The 17,301-nt window shown below is 41.6% G+C and overlaps 1 protein-coding gene across 4 annotated transcripts in view; it reads left to right on the top strand.

Annotated features, from left to right (window-relative positions):
- Positions 1–17,301, top strand: part of CARMIL1 (capping protein regulator and myosin 1 linker 1) — a 188,935-nt gene extending 171,634 nt beyond the window's left edge. For 2 of the 4 annotated variants that reach the window (XM_063164853.1, XM_063164845.1), the window contains 6 exons: positions 466–898; positions 5,892–5,970; positions 8,750–8,983; positions 11,611–11,745; positions 13,314–13,460; positions 16,249–17,301. In XM_063164853.1, coding sequence (XP_063020923.1) covers positions 466–898; positions 5,892–5,970; positions 8,750–8,983; positions 11,611–11,745; positions 13,314–13,460; positions 16,249–16,385 — 1,165 coding nt within the window. In that variant the 3' untranslated portion in view covers positions 16,386–17,301. The remainder of the gene's footprint in view (positions 1–465; positions 899–5,891; positions 5,971–8,749; positions 8,984–11,610; positions 11,746–13,313; positions 13,461–16,248) is intronic. The other 2 variants (XM_063164873.1, XM_063164863.1) reach the window with 1 other exon arrangement.

The raw sequence follows: 17,301 nt of genomic DNA, 5'->3' as shown, positions 1-17,301 counted from the left end.
TCAACTTCACTCCTGATTTTCTCTACTCTCTCCTCCCCAGTGGCACAGGGGACTGGGAATGGTGGCTGAAATCAGTTCAGCACACATTCTCTGCTGCTCCTTCCTCTTCAGCAGGAGGACTCCTTACACAGAAGCCACTCCTGTGCACGCCCTGTTACCAAAACCTGGCCATGCAAACCCAGTATCTATGTGTGTAGACAGCTTGGTTAGAGCTGGCTGGTGTTAGAAAGAGCTGGATGCCCAGTGCAGATGAAACAACTGCACAAAGCAGCACAAGAATCCTGAAGGATATGATCAATGCTAGTTGTCCTGTTTTTAATATAGATTCACCAGGTAATGATTGGGCCTAGGGCAACATATGGATCGTATGAAAGATTAGCTTTGCCCGGAAGAAGTCGTTTGATACTATTTTAAAAAGGAAGAAGGGGAGTGAAGAAAAGTTTGAAATGTCTGTGTCTTTTTTAGGAGACCATCAACTAAAAGTTCAGACAGCAGCGAGCACAGTGAAGCAGGTGATGAGAAGAAGAAAAGAGACTCGAGGAAGAGTGGTTTCCTTAACTTAATCAAATCAAGAGGCTCCAAATCCGAACGCCCCCAGACTGTGTCGGTGGCTGAGGAGCCCTCCTCACCCAAGGTTGCTACAAAAAGCCCAGCTTTAGACACAAGCAAGAAGGAGGCAAAGCCTGTGGAGCAGAACGGTGGCGCAGAGCGATCCGAGGAATTAAAGACTCCAGACTCCCTGGAGGAGGTGCAGACAGATGATGTGGCAAAAGCTGAGAGGGGTGACAGCAAGGGAAGCCCTCAGGGAGGCCGGAGGTACGGTGTGCAAGTGATGGGCAGTGGACTGCTCGCAGAAATGAAAGCCAAGCAGGAGAAGAGAGCTGCCTCTGCTCAAAAGGTGAAGGCAATTTGATTTCTATTGAGTTGTTAAAAAGAGAGCCAAACTGTGTGTCTTCAGGAGAGGTGGTTTGGGACTGCAAGGGTTGGTGGCTGGGGCTTGACACATCAGTCCTGGTTTCCAGCAGGCATTGTGGTGTTCCTGCAAGAGGACTGCTCTCTGCTGTGGTGGTTGAGCACAAACAGCCTGGCCAAGGCACAGGCTGCACATGTGGTGCAGGAGTTGCACCCTTAATCCTGCACTTTTGCCCTCCTTGGGGAGGGAGTGACACCTGCCCTTGCACTTGGTGTCAGACCATCACAAACGCAGAACAGGACATGTAATTGTTTGCACATAATCACAGAATAACTTGGGGCCAACTGGTAAGCCCAACTCAGTATCTCCATTCTGTATGATGTGTGGCTTGTTCACAGTGCATACTGGAATTGCTTCAGAAAAGGTAAAACTAGGACAGGCTTCCTACTGTGTGCCCCTTGCACACAAATACCTCAGGTATGTGGCAAACTACAGTGGTGACTGGCTGTACTCTTCTCTTTCAGAAAATGATGTAGACAGATGGAGAGGTCTTCTGTGTCTTAAATTATATATTCCATGCAGAGAAGTAAATCTGGCTACCAGTCACTATTTACAATATTTGGCATATACTTTTCTTGTTGCACTTTTTGATTTTTATGTCCTTTTGTACCACACCTAATTATTTTTATGCCTTTGATTTATGTATTTCAAATACTAACAATGAAAGAAAATCACCTGTTAAAAAATTATTTCCAATTGTCTGTCCAGATTCTCTTTGCTCTCTGTAATCTTCTCTTCTGTGAAATGCTGATCCTGGGCAGGAACTCTGCTTCACTCTGCAAATGTGCAGAGTGGAAAATCCTTGTGTTCCTCCAAAGTATTCTGTGCTGGCCTATTTTGCCTGATGTCCATTTGCCATTGGTCTTCCCCATTATTATCCTCTGCTTCCTGCCAGCTGCCATTGGCATATTTCACAAGTACCAAAGAATCAGCCTTTTTGCACTTCTCCTCTTCCATGTGCAGGGCACTCAGATGTTCTCCATTTGCCATCACCGTCCCCTGTCATTTAAAAGGTGTTATCTTACAACAAAGCTCATCTTGTGCTTTGTTGTGTTTTCCTTCCTTTGACACGTACAGAGTTGTCTTGCTGTGGCCAAGTAAGGCACCCAAAGTCCATTTCTACCTTTTTTTCATAGCCTTACAGTGCTTGAGTCTTATCACAAGCAGATTTGAATTAATTCAGTTGTGTATGGATCATTAAAGGGATCCTCAGTGCAGAAATGATTTTTCTAAAGAATGACCAATTCCTTCCTTTCTCCTTGGTATTAAGTAATGCCCATGAATGGTCTCATTGACTTCTAAAGCTCCAAGTTTTCAAATAAAATGCCATATGATTTTAAATTACAGTAGTATGGCCTGCCTGTAATTTATAAAATGCTAAGCTGTTCCAGATTATATGAATTTTTACAAGTGCATAATTGTGTATGCTTCGTGGTCTTTGGGTTCTTAACATTTATTATCTACAAGTCAAATCTGAGTCAAGTGAGTCAAATCTGGAAGGACATGACTGAGGTAGAATATTAGCATGTGTAATTTTTTTATAAGTGGGGAAAGTAAAAGTCCTCTTCAGTTGGTGAGCTTTCATAACATTAATTGGAAACTTTATATTCATTCTTCGGAAGTAAAAGTTGATGATGCCTATTCCAAGGTTTTGGGGTGGTGTTTTTACCACACTTAACCTATTTACTGGCTGGAAAGGTTAGTCCTCTTATTTCAGGTTTAAATGACAAGAAAATAATGTTATCTATCTTATTTTTTGTACAGTTTTATATTTATGGAATGCAAAATACATACAGATACAGATACATGAGTGACAATAAAACTGAACTGAAATAGGAATCTGTACACAGCAGAGTACTGAGTTATCTATCCTTAATGTTTCTCAGAGGACACAGATTTGAACTGCTGTTCAAAAGCATTTTTCACATACTTCATCCATCACAATATCAAATAATTTAGGTTTGCACTTTTATTCATGATACTCATGAAAGGTGGGAATCATACAGTATCCTGACACCTGAGCTGCAGAAGACAGCATCCCACTGCTACATTGTTTAGGATGGTTATCATATCAAGTTCTGTGACATCTTCAAATTTATCAGAATTTCAGTATGATAGAAAATTGTGTTTTCCTGTACGGTACAGATGGCTGCTTATAATCTAAGCTATTTTACATGAAAACAAAGCCAGAAGGAATTTACTATTTCATTCAAACCCTACCACAGTCTTGTTACAGATAAAAGTGATGAGCAGGTGCAGAGTAGATGGAAGGATGGTAAATGCATTTTTGTTTTCTTGTGCTTAGAATACAACGAGGGAATTGGCACTAATGGTAGAGTCAAGTGTTTGGAGATGAGTGTTGCCTCAGGGCACACATAAATAGATCTTTTAGCTCCATCTAGTGTCACACACTAGATTTTTAAATACCTGAGCAAGGCCCACGAGGAAACCATTGCTCATAGCCTGTTTATTCCCTCTCAGTGTCACCCAGCTCTGGAGTGTTTCCCAGCCTTGCACAAATTCCTATTAAAAATACAGCCCGGGCATTATTTATCTACATGATGAATTCACCTGCATTGATCTGACTTCTCAGGGTAAATTTTTGCTGCCAGTGTTTAGTGTTGTTTGGGGACCATAAGCTGTTTGTAATGTGTGTACAGTAGGTAGCCAAACATGCTCACATCCTAATTGCATTTTTAAGTACTACAGTAATAGGTGCCAGCAGTGGCTTTTCTGCTTGTCGTGGTACATGGTCATGTTTCCCCAGCTGTCCCATAACTAGAGAGGGAGGAAGGAACTACAGTGAAATTAGTTTCATGCAGTCATGCTGCTCTCCTAAGTCATTTACTGCACTTAAGTGTTATGCATTCTTTCTTCAGTATTTGCATAAGAAAATTAGTTTCTCAGTGAAAGTGAGAATTCAAGAGAATTTACATTCCATGAAAGGATTTTTGCAAAAAAAGGTAGTTTTTCCCAGGTACAGAAGAAAAATCCAGCAGAAGGAGAGTGGTATTCCCTTAAAAATATATATATAGCCAAGGCACTCTTATAGAAAAACGTGTAGCCGTAGGAGGTGAACAGGTGAGAATTTAGGCAAAATATCAGTGTCAGTCAAGAAATGGGAACAAAAACTGAGTTTCTGCCCAGTGGCACAAAGCCCTAATGTTTCTGTCTTTGGAAGTGACTTTGTTTTGTCCATATGGACACCGTAGCTAAATAATCTGGCCCTACAAGTCACAGCATTTCTAGAGTTCATCTGTCCAGAGGACTTCATTGTATCAGGGTAGTTTTACAGCACAGGAAGCTTAATGGTTGTTTTAATAGCACCCTCCTTAATGCAGTGTGCCATTCTAAGTGTTCACCTGTTCTTAGAGGAGATGCTGGGAGATAGCATCACCCTGCCAGATCTTACACAGGTATAGCAAACACTCAGCATCTCCATTCTCTTTGTTGTATTGAAGAGAGGCTTTGTTTTAGGAGCTGTGAAATTATATGAGCAAAGTGGAGGTATCAGTAAATCTGTAAGGCCAGCTACACTGTCCTCTGCATCACTCCCCAAAATCATCTTCTCTTGAAGTGCATGAGAAAGGCACACAGCCAGCACGGATATTTAGAGATCATTTCTTGATGCTTGTATTTGAAATACTGATTTCACTCTAAACACATCAGTTTTTCTGTAGTAGGCATGTACTTCTGCTACTTGTAGCCATTTTCTTCCTGTGTTTCCTGTTGTCCCATTTTAAACTATATGCTATACGTAGCAGTCTTCCAGGTCATAACCCCCAAAAGGCAGTGATCATGTTTGTACAGTGTGGCACATGTTTGAGATTTCTAAATGCGATGAGAGGGACAGTCAGAGTTGGTGTTGGAGCAGTAGCAGTGGCCTGAACACATCAGTGTTACTTATGCATGGGTATATGCAAAGCTCACCAGAACAAATCATTTGCTTTAAGCCATTTGCCACACTGACTGTCTTGAAATAGCAAATAAAGATCAAGATTGAAGCTGCCTGGCTGCAGAAGTCTACCCCTACTTTTATAGTTAAAAAAAAAAAAAAAAACAAAACAAAACTCACTTCTGTCCCTAATCTTATCTTTCTAAGGCTTTCTTTCTTAGTCCTATCCTGCGCCTACTTCTCTGTGCTTTTTTTGAATCCTCTCATTTGTCCTTCTCACTACGCTTTGGTAGCAGGTAAGGCAGTAAAAGGAGGCTGGTTCACTTACAAGTGCTGCATATCTAAACTTCTCCTGATAAATCCATGGGTTTCAACCTCACTTAGCTATAACATGACAAAAGCCTTGAGAGTTTGTGGGTTTTTTTGAGACCAAGATGTTAGGAAACCTATTATTTACAATAGAAGAGAGGCAAAATATCAGTACATAAACCACAAGTCCCTTTTCTTTTGAGGTGCTGAGCACCCAGCAGTGCTGGTGATAAGTAGCTTTAAAAGCTTTTCAGTAAATAAGGTCTGTAGGTTTTTAGAGGAATCCTATAAATATGAGAGCAATGCTACTTCTGTAGTTGCAGTTTTATCTAAAATAAGAAGTTATTCTTCTGTGTAGAAGAGCATAAGATCAATTTAGTAGTCATATTCAAAATCTAGATCTTCAGAAAAAGGTTTTAATTTCAAACAAGAAGTTTTTAGATGCAGAGCTATGCCAGGAGACCTGTTACATAGGAGGCAGTGTGTCATTGCAGCTCTGATAGGAATGTGGCAGTGTTAGGTGCAAATCAAGGTAGTTTCCTTCCCACTTACATCTCCAAACTCTGAAACAAAGAGAGGGAGTGCACCGTTTCTTGTTGCCACTGATTTCTCTGCCTCGTGGCTTCCAAATTAGAGGGTTTTGCTTAACAGGATCACTGAGTTGAATTAATTTCAGATATATTACTAATCTGAGAGTTTTACTCACTCTTTCAGAAACTTGGGAATGACACAACTCCCAGAGAGTCTTTTGACACTACAACAAGCTCAGAACGACTGGATGGAAGTGGTACAGGTACAGTATAAGTTTCCTGGTATAAACTTCCTAGAAAACACAACATGCCTGATGTCCAAAATCTCACTTCCCTCTTCAGGTTGAATGTCTGCAATTGGTTAAGCAAAGTAGGAGTTTACACTATGTGAAGAGCATTAGAAACAAACTCACTTTTTGTGCTATGGATGGCACTTCTCATGAAGTCAGCTCTGGGGCGGAGTTTATGGCTCACATTTTTACTCTTGTTGCACAGGAGGAGAAAGTACTTGGTGCAGGTGGCTGGGGCACCTTTGTGGCTGGGACACCTTTGGAAGGAGGCTGGCTTTTAATGGGATCAGCAAAGCTGAAGCTCAACCCAAGAGCCAGCAGAAATGCGTGTGCACAAAGAAGTGGAAGTGCTCAATATATCTGAGGATGGAAATATGACCAGTTTTCAAGCTTTAGGTCTGCTCATACTAACTTGAGTGGTGCTGACTTTCAGCTGGCTGCAGTGCTGTTGGTCTGTCAGCAGTCCTGACTCATAGTCAATGGCAGCTGCCTCTTCCCAGGATTTAACCAGTCTGATCGAAGCCAGGACTGTCTGCAAAGCTGTGGAGGCCCCTAGACACTGCTCATGTGCACAAAGCAGCTCTCCATTGTGTGTAAAATGGTGTTCAGCCTTGCAGTGCTTACAGCACCAATTCCCTCTGCACCTCATCTTTCCGTGCCCTTGTCAAGCCACAGTCCTGGGCCCTGACATGGCACACTGCAGCCAGCCAAGGACAAGGCTGACAGACTGGTTTGCATGTATACTTTAGGGACTGGCTAGTAAAGGTTTCAAAAGGGATTCAGCTCTGGTGGTTAGTGTTTACTACATGAAAGGAGTGGTCTGAACTAGGAAATCCAGGTCTGATATCTCAGCAGCGGTGGTATCCTGCAAGCCTGGCACACAAGATTGCAAAAACATACAGAAAAAAGGCTGGGAAAACGGGCTGAAATCAAAATCCAAATGTGGCCATCTTGATTGAGCACTTCAAATACCAATTTTGAAGTTTTATGTCTTTCTAAAGCTTTTAAAAAAATAGTATTCAAAGCATGCCATATTCTATAAATCAGTGCTTTTAAAGCCTGCTTGTCTTTTGAGGAGGACCTTGTGTGTCCCCTGAAGACAGCATACTGAAGTCAGAGGAGCAAGGATAGTCTGCACTTTGGGCATTGGAATAGCTGGGTGTGTGTGACTTCAACTTGTCTGGTCGTTTTTTCTGTATATGACACATTTCACCCCCACCACACTGCACTGTGCTTGCCCCTTCCTTTTGGCCTCCAGCTGTCAATTGTTTCCTTACCAGTCTTGCTTGAGAGCTCCCCAAGGCTCCTTTTCATTGTTGCAGCTACAGTTAGTCTTTGGCTTGGGCTAATTTATTTTAAATTACTGTGCTCTAATAATGTTAGAAGGCCTGAGGTCAGGAAGAAAAGAAAGAAAGTTAATGGAAAATTGCTGAATATTGTTACAGGAGAACTAAGCTAGTGGTTCTGAAGGAGAATAAGTTTTGGGGGTTTTATTCCTTGCTTTGTGTGTGGATGTTGCCTGCTTCTTTTGTATGCACACACACACAGGTGCAGGTGGTGTCCCGCTGTTTCACTTGCTGCAAGGAGGTATTTCACATGTGCAGACACAAACTCTCCCTGTCACACACTCACACTCATCTCTATGCACCACACAGCTGTCTGCTCTGCCAGAGTTTAACTCCAGCTGGGCTGGAAAACAGCTACATAGGCTGGAAAAACATACTGGAGATTGGCTTGCAGCAGACTGTATAAACACTCTCCCTCCCTTCCTCCCACTGCCATTAAAATGTCTCTGCTCAGCACTTCCATGTTCAGTAGGCCTTCTGAATGGGAATAGCAGGTAGGTAGGTCAAGTCAGCATCTGTGAGCACACACTTGGTTTTGCCAAGAACCAAGGCTACCTGTCTGCATTTCAGTTAGTCTGAAATTCTCTTCTGAGATTCAAGATGTGAAAACTGTTGAAAGCCCAGGCTAAGAAACAAGTTCCGAGATTATCATTGAAACTGCTAGATATAAGCTTTCTACCTCCTGAAGGCTGCAGAGTAGGAAAGTAGAGCAGACTTTTTGCTTGTTAGCAGCCTGGAGTCCAGCAGGCTTTCTACCAGCTTGCACAGCTAGATGGGACTGACTTACTGCTTGCAAGTCACTGTAAATTGATCTCTAAATGCTTTGGTCTTTGGGATAAACATCATGTTGGTAAACTTACTAATGTGTGGAAACTGTAAGCCATGTACAGTGTTATTAGACAAATCAAAATACTGTATAAAGAATACCTCGATCTGGGCTGAGTTTCAAAATCTCTTCTAGAGCTTGCTAAAAGCAACAAATAAAAAGATGTAGCCTGCTGGTCAAACACTTGGGATTTATTTTCTGGGCTAGGATTTCTCTGTTGATCTTGGAAACCCAACCTTTTGTCTGTAGAGACACAAAACAGTCAGGAGCGGCTTTTTCCACTGATCCATCATTGTTTTCTCAGCAGGTAGGCTGTGCCATCTGCTCCTAGAAATATGAAGGAGGAATAAGGTCCAGCTAGCCATCATCTCAAATATATTAAAAAGAGGGGCATACAATTGCTGTCTTGGGCAATTGAATCACAAATCTTAGCACATGTCAAAATTAGCAGGTTCAGAGGCTTTGCTTGCAGTGATTAGTGCATGTGTTAGCTTGTGGTGGTGTTTTCCACACCACTATAGCTGTGCATGGACCCTTCCGTGCTGCAGCAGACTTTATTTTATGTGTCTGTTTATTTCAGTGCCTAAACAACAGCAGACCCTTCCAGAGAGTCGGTTTGCATCGAATAAAGGTGACTCCATCTCGGCGTCATCAGAAAAAAATTCAAAAGCTGAACCAAAGGTAGAAGCTGGTGCAAAGGCAAGAAGTTCTTCCAATACACCAACCAGTCCAAAGCCCCCACTGCAGTCAACAAAGCCCAGCCTGGCAGGACGACCCACAGTGCCACAGAAACCACGCTCTGCCTCTCGTACTGGTGAGAAGCTCTTCTGGGCAGTTGTCATCCCCAGCTCTGGGTGCTGTTCGTGCAGGCTGTGGTGGAGACAGCCATTGCCACATCCTGAACAGAAATTAAAAGGAGAGGGACAGGTTCTTCATTGCCATGCTCTTGACTTGCATCATTCTTTTCCACCTCCTTTTGCCCTAATTCAAATAAACTTATTAAAATGGTTTAATCTGTGATCCTCAAGAGTAAAGTGTGAGAAGCAGTAGTGGCAGAGCTATTTTTGAGTTAGCTGCTATCACAGAAGAGGTGAGCACAGAAAACTACTTCAGCATCAAAGCCTATTGTAGTAGCACTGACAAAAATAAATATGTTTTCTCTAAAAACCTGGTTCTATATACGAAAGTCCTTGGGGTTTTGGGGCAGGCTGCTCTTAGCCCCTCAAGTAAGTGCCTGTTTCTTAATAACTTGTACAAACTAGCTGTCTCTTACTGTTTCCTTGTTTAGCCTTTGTTTATTTCCTTATTGCTTTTGACTGAAAATAATTGTGACTGGACTTCATAACCCTGCAAGACTGCCTTCTGCCTAGATATAATCCTAAGGTTTCCAATAGTGGGAAATGTTTCAGCACATCTCCCATGCATTTGTCTGTCTGCTGTTTAATAGGCCAGTGCCACAACCTCCTCTTCCCAAAGTACAGCCACTGCAATTGAGGAGAATTAAAAGCTAGTTACAGACTTGCCAAGTATCCACAGCAAATACAGCTCATTAACTGCCAGGGAGTGAAAAATATGAGCATGGCCATCTGTAAGAGCTTGCAGCCCTCTTGACTTTTCCCATAACCACTGTTGACCTTAGAATGATGTAATTTCTGATAAGGATGAGGAATCAAAGGGATGTTACGGCCTCCTCCCTGCCCTTGATGTGAAACCTGAGCCTTCCTTAGTCTCTGCACTCCAGTAGGCAGAAGGTTGTTCACATACAAAATCACCTTCAGATTTTAGGTGGATTTACATTTATTTTATTGACCATTTTAGAAACGGTCATCAAAGTGAGGGATGTCAGGTAAGGTGCTCATGAAGATAAATGCAACAGGGAGGGCATGGATTATTTAGTGGTGCTCAGTGTGTAAAATAGGCAGTCAGGAAGACCTGAGCTGTCTGTTTCTGCCAGTTCCTCTTTCCTGCAGAGAGAGCATACTGTGGATTTAACACAAGGGAGTAATTAATATTTACCCATAATAATCCAGCTCTTTGGTCGATAGTAAAAGCAGCACAGCTCTGTTGCAGTCCAACTTCTGTCCTAGTACTTGTAGTAACCCACTGCCTAAGGATGCCCAGGCAACATGATGAAGAAAACCAAACAATCATCCTTTCTGTGTTCTTGCGCTCGCTGTTGTTTCCAGCACTGTGGCCACACAAATAGTAGCAAATTTTTTGCTAAGTAATCTGGGTGCAAAGGAGCACAGCTCAGATGTCCACAAATTGTCAAAGACTGAAAATCTATATCTAGCTGTGTTTGCCAGTCACTGTGCTCCTCCTTGTGTTGATATTGAGCTTTCCCGAGCAAGTGGCCTCACAGGCATATCAAATGCATGGAGAAGGTCCAAGAATTATTGTATCTGTTCATACCAAATTGCATTTGGGAAGCTCATGACTTTCCTGTGCTGAGAGTGAAACAGTTGACTCTTTGTGGTCTCTCCTTAGCAGAGATAAGTTTTGATTAATTTCTAATATGCAACTGAATTAACTGTTTTTACAAATGCGTAATACAGATGATACTCTGACTGCCTTTTGTTCTTCTGTCAATGCTAACCTGTCTTCCTAGGTCCTCTGTATGTACACATGCCACTGTTTACTTATTGAAAAGCAAACTTAAAAGCAGTTTAACAATCCACTGTGGCTGTACTTCTCTACTGTCCAAATGAGGCCTGTGGAGTGTAAGACTGTAAAGGTCTTCCTCCAAGGACTGTAAAATGGTAGTCAGCTTGCCTTACATAATCCATATGCAGCCTTTTAGAGAAACTAGATATCCAGGTGGTTTTAAACTATGGATTTAAGTTTCAGGTTTTCTCACAGTCCAGAAGATAGAAGTATTTTTTTTCTTTTTAGCAACTCTTTATGGATGCCCTTGTGTTATGCTCTGGGAAGTTATTCATGGAAGCACAGAGTTCTGTAATGCTTTTGATGTTTTTTTTTTCCTCTGGTTCACTTTTAGACCTTATCATTGTGAAACAGGACATCTAAATTGATGATTTTATTGTGTTTCAGAACAACAAAAGTATAACAAGAACAAATATTTCCAGAAATCCAATTTTTTTTTTTCAGCTGTTCATACAAATTGCTACTTATATCTTGCAGGTAAATCACATGGTCACATTAGATTTCTATTTGTACTACAATAGCAGCACACATGAAAAATGCTGAAAATGAGAATTTCTATTTAACTACTAAAAGTCTTTCACCTGGACTGAGGTCCATACAATTTGTTCTCACATTGTAATGTAAATTCCTGAATCCTTCTTTTTCTGACACAGGTTCTGTGGGTTTTTTTGTTTGTGTATTGTGTTGAGGTTTGGTCCATCATAAACAACTGTTTCTGTGAGCTTTAGTGTAGATACAATTTTTCTTTCTCACCCTTTTTTTTGTGGTACTCCACAGAGGATGCTCCAGAGTCTCCCTCCGGCCCCAGTTCCCCAAAAGTTGCTCTGCTTCCACCAGTGCTGAAGAAAGTTCCTTCTGATAAAGAAAAGGATGGTCAGAGCAGCCCCTCAGTCAGATCATTTTCTCAAGAAGGTAGGAGTATTTGTATAACCTGCTGTCTTCTAGTGAAGTTTGGTGTTTCAAGGTCTCCTAATTTGTTTTCGCCTGGAAGGGAAGAGGGTTATGCATTTGATGGTGCAAAAAGCAAGGAAAATGTATCTGATCACCTATTCAGCATCTTGTCCACCTACCTTTGATCAAATCAAATAAACAATTAATCCCTGGGTATTAATAATGTAACTGAATAATTAAGAGATTCATGTGTACATTTATGGTTGGTTTGGTCTGAACAAAGATGTTCAGACCAATAATGTGAAATTTCACGCAGTAGTGTGAAATGCAGCTCTCTGATTCAGCATGTTTCCAGGGGAGCAGCCACAACTTTGTTCCTTGCAGCCAGCCCACTGCTCTCTTTGTTTTCCTTTCTGTTGGTCTCTGCACGTGACTGAGTTTGCCTCCCCATCTTTGGGCAATGAGTCTCTGTGTGCCAGGGCAAGGCTTGGTACCTGCTATCTTTTATACACAGCAGTAGGCTGCTCTCTTCTCTTTGCTGATTTTCATGTGTGTGCTGAATTTCGACTTTTGCTGATGCATTTTCATGCCCTGAGTTGATTCTTAGAAGAGCTCAGGCTTCCTCTGATAGCATAGGGTGTGTGGAGAATTAGTCACAGGAATGTTGCTCACCATGGTGTTAGCTGGTACAAGTGATCATGTTTGAAGTCTGGGGGTGAGATGTCTTCCTTCCTGGGTCTCTCCCCAAGAAAGACATCTAAGGTGATTCCCATCACTTAAGCTGTGAAACAAAGGGGTGCCCTTTCACACTCTGACAGCAGATTTTCACAGCATAAAATGGGAAAAACTGAGTTGAGGTAGCTACATAATGCTGGGTTGTGAAGACTGAGAAGTTGTGCTGCCTACAGAGCCCACTGTCATCATTCAGATGATCCAGATTGCCAAAAGCAACAGAAGTCAGGCATTGTGCTTTCTTACTTCTTGCTCCTTTAAGCCTCTCCCGTCAAACACAGAATTTTCTATTTGGCTCTATATGCCACTGTACATATTTTATCAATAATAGTTTAGATTTGCCAGGTCCTTGAGGAGCTGCTGGGCTTTGTATGAAGTTGTTTGGGAAAGAGTAAATTCTGTTTATTTCATTTTTATTCCTTTTCATGTTTTGTTTTTTATTCATTGCTGTCTTACTTCCTCATTTAGCCATTCCTCTGTCCTTGCTTTCTGCCTCTCTTCAGGCTAGCACGTTCAATTTATTTCTGCAACTGGTAAATCACTGCAAATCTGTCCGAGTTAGTAAGAAAATTAAATCTCCTGTGAAATAAAGGTACAAATTAGATGATACTTGATTGTAAAATAGCTTTATGTTGATGATTTTAACTGTACTTCATGGAACAATCTGAAAACACACCTCTTTGCATGGTGAGGCTGTTACCAACACCTCAGCATATCTGGATTACATTTAAACAAGCAACTGGCATACTGATTACTGCTATCTGAATAGGTTGGATAAGTGAAAATTTTCATATTACCTTCTGTATGTGGGCCTGCAGAACAGCTTAGGAGTATAAACAAATCCTTTTCCTTGCTAGAGCAAACAGGAGATTGTCAAAAAAGAGACGCAGCTCTTGACTGTGCCAAGCCATCTGGCAACGTGAGAACCACTCCGGGGCAGTATTCTACCAGTGCAGAAGAGGAAGCTAATGTGCTTGGGCAGAGGATGGCACAGCCAACTTCTGGTTAGAAGTTTTCATTTTTCATCAAGGTGGTGCTTGATAACTGGCACTAACAATTGTTAAGAAATGGTAATAGCAAAGAAACCACAGAAGGGTGTGGGTTTGTCATCTGTCATTATGAGAAAGGTAAAAATCTCATGGGGTTCTAATCATATTTCTGCCCTCATGGGATTTACATGGCATGAAAAAATTCACAGATAAAACATGTTTTGTACATTTTTCCTTTGTGTCAACTTCAATGACCAGTCCCATCTAGCACATGCAGCCCCTCTGCAGAAGAGCACTCACTACTGTCTGCGACCGCTCAGTGCAGCAGCACTGGCACGCTGCAGGTAGGCTGGCTGCTGCTTGCTCTGCTTGCACACCTGTCATTTCTAAGATCATGCACTTTAGTGTTTCAAAAAACAGTTCAGCTTGAATATTGTTAGTGCCAGTTTCAGTGCATCACTCACAAAACCATTTGAGAACTGGGTAAATCAGATTATTTATTCTTACTTTGATTTTCAGTTGCAAAAGCAAAGAAAAATACCACCTAAAGAACCCAAGCCCAGCACTGTTAGTTGAAGGAGCAGCTTTGACTCACAGTGAGCTCATTGAGTAGGCTATAAAAATGTTCATTTCTTTTATGTACTTTTAAAATATAAAAGCTCCTGTTCTCAAATGGTACATATTTATGTTTCTTTACTTCTTAAATGGTTAGTTTGAACAGTTGTTCAAAATTACTTTTTTTCTGAAGTATTTTAATTGTGTATTTGAACATCTTATGCAATTCCATTTACCCACAGTTTTTCTAAGATATCACATAACCTTTCCTCAGGCCAAAATTTATCCTTTTTGTGTTATAGAATCAAATTTAGTCCATCCAAACCGGGAATCTCCCCTCCCTATCAGAATCAAATTATTATATTTTAGTTCATTCTGAGATAGATACCTCTCTGACAAAGTAAGTTTTGTAAGCTGGGATCGTGCCGTAGACTGCTGCAGGTCACCTGTGTTGTACGGTTTCATCGAGGCGAGGGTAAGCTCTTCTGACAGAAGCCTGCTTGCATTATGTGGACTTAAATGCCTGATACATCTTTCAGTCATTTATGAGGCAAACTACTTACCTATATTTATCAGACCATAAACTAAAATGGCTGCTGCAGGATGTGTTTTGGGTTTTGTTTGAAGTCAGTGAAGGCCAGATAAAGGCCAGGTATCTATTGGGAGGTACTGGTATCAAGGATGACTCAAAAAATTTCCAGGCACCTATTTCTTTGAAAAGCAGTGGTGTTTCGGAAGGTAGAAATGCCTGAATATTTTTACAGGATAATCCTCTCCAATTCTGTGAAATGGCTTTAAACACTTTTCTTAACATCCCTTCCTGTTTCCCAGCTCGTAATGCCAGGATAAGAATGCAGAGTATGTGTAGCTGCTGGCCCTTATTTCCTCACATATTTTGGCTAGCACAAATGAGAAAACTGGTATTTTGGATTCAGGAGAACTATTTGGCTGCCTTGTGATCCCTCTCTGTAGTTCCCACATTCCTGGCAGTCCGTGACACAACCTGCCACGCTTTGAAATGGCGGCAGAGATGGTCAGTGGCAGGCTGCTGCTGGGGCTGGAGCGGCATGCTGGGGACAGGGTAGGCTGTTCCCTGCAGGGGGGAGGCTACAGGTGGCTGGTACATGGGGAAGGAGAGGTGGTGCTGCATGGCCACAGCAGCTCCTGGTGCCTTGTCAAGAGAGGCATTCACAAAAGTGGTCAGGAACAAGGATCAGTGTGAACCAAAGCCGACCATCCCTACCCGAAATGGTGGAGCAACATTTAATTTTGTGGGAGTGAAGTGAGGTGACTTGCAGCAAGATCACATTTAAGGGCCACTGTGTGTTTGAAGTTTCACTTCAAGTGCAAGTATGAGATTTGTAATGCTATCAGTCCTTGGGTAAGGTCACCCTGGTTGATGTGTATAACCATCTTGTTACCATGGCAGTTGTAGGCCACTGGTTAGGTCAGGAATCTCAATAAGGTTTTACAGCCTTCTTTTCCAATTTATTTTGAAGCTTATAGATTTGGAGAAAGCCCTGGCCTTATGGAGATTTCAGAGTGCTGGGTGAACAGAATGTATACTGTTGCATTTAAATAATGAGAAGTGAATATGGCCTCCTGCTTACCCCATTGCCAAGCAAAGCAAGGTGCAGAGCCATGGGTGTCCTTATCAAGGGACAGGGAGGACATTGGGACCTGGAAGTGTAGAGGAGCAGGGAGAAGAAGTTTGGGTAACTTGGATGCTGAGATGAACACCTGTCCTGTTTAAAGCTGCTGAGTCAAAAAGGAGAACACAGATGTGTCCTGCTAGGGAGACAGGCCTGCCTGAGACGTGCTTCACTGGTCTGAGGGATGCCCAGCTGGCACATCCATCAGCCTGAGTCGTCAGGAGTGCACTGTATGAGATCCATCCCAGCTGGGAAAAAAATGCTGTTTTGGTTTGGAAGTGGTGTGATATGAAGAAAATTTCCAGGCCATTTCTAACTGTAATGTTTATCCATGTCACAGTGAAATACTGAGTGTCATGTTTCAAGTTTGCCTGCTTGCCAGCCAACCAACCAGTGGAATAAAGCTTGCTCAGACTCTCTCTTCTCACCTTTTTCTGGAGTGAAGAATTAATGGGCCTATGCTACTCCTCCTAGTGCAAATTAATTCAGTGGTATCAGGAGCAGCTCCCATGTGCATTAATGACTTTTTTAATTGTTTTTTTTTTCTTCCTTTCTCTTCTGCAATCATTAGTAAATCCTGTTTCTGTTTTATGCAGCTGCAAAAAGAAGCCCTGGGCAGCAGTCTCATGAGTTCCAGGAACTGAAGCAGAGGTCCTTAAGTAAAGATGGCCATCAGGGAAGCAAGTCCAGTGACTCTGGAGAAGAAGCAGATAAAGATTTTATTTTTATTTAGCAATCAGTACAAGTGCTTTGTAGCGCAAGAGCTTTTCATAACAATCAGGGTTCAGCAATCAACAGCCCTTTTAGTCAGCTGCTCTTTCATCACAGGTACATTTCCCTGCAGAAAACCTGATCTTCCAATCATGACTTACAGTACACCCGGCATTGATTCGGTCCTTAATTTCTGGTGTGTACAGTGCAAGGCATTCCTTTCCATGCCTTTGCCTAAAGCCAGCTATACTTTCATGTATTCTACTTGAATTTCTCTGAAGCAGCTACAAGGAGTGCCCTGCATTAGGGCATTTAGAAAGCAAAGCAAATTAACTGGACACTGTCTTACACTAATACACTGTACAGCAGGTAATGTGTTGTACTGCTGAATGTAAATGTGTCAGATCTGCACGTGACTTACCTATAAATATATTCTTGCGGTATGCAATTGCACATTGTAATTATATTAAAAGAGCACACTAATAAAATAATTTGTATAGATTATATATATTAAATGCTTGGGTATGGTTTTTACATTCTCCCATAGGGAGCTTCTTTCTTCCTGTTCTCCTACTGTACATAAAGCTCCAACGCTTACATTTGTGTACTGTCAGAAAGCACAACAGAGAAGAATTTGGATTATGTATAACCATGGTATGCTTCCACATTCGTATATTAATGTATATAGTTGATTGGAATGAGAGCAATTGAAATTTTATTAATATTGGTGTTTTCTGGAGGCCTTCCTTGGTTCTGTCTGCATATTAGCTTCATTTCAATGTGTAATTCTATGAGAAACATAGTTCAACATCTGTAAAAACATGTCAGCTTTTGAGGGAGGGGATGCAAATTTCACGGTGACCCACTTACATTGCAGGTTGAAGGGATTTTATTCATATGTATATTTGTAACAATAAAAAATGATTTTACAACTGAAA

Source organism: Melospiza melodia, chromosome 1, assembly GCF_035770615.1.
Source record: "Melospiza melodia melodia isolate bMelMel2 chromosome 1, bMelMel2.pri, whole genome shotgun sequence".
NCBI lineage: Eukaryota > Metazoa > Chordata > Aves > Passeriformes > Passerellidae > Melospiza > Melospiza melodia.
Note: the sequence above shows the minus strand (reverse complement) of the source record. Positions and strands in the feature narration are given on the sequence as shown.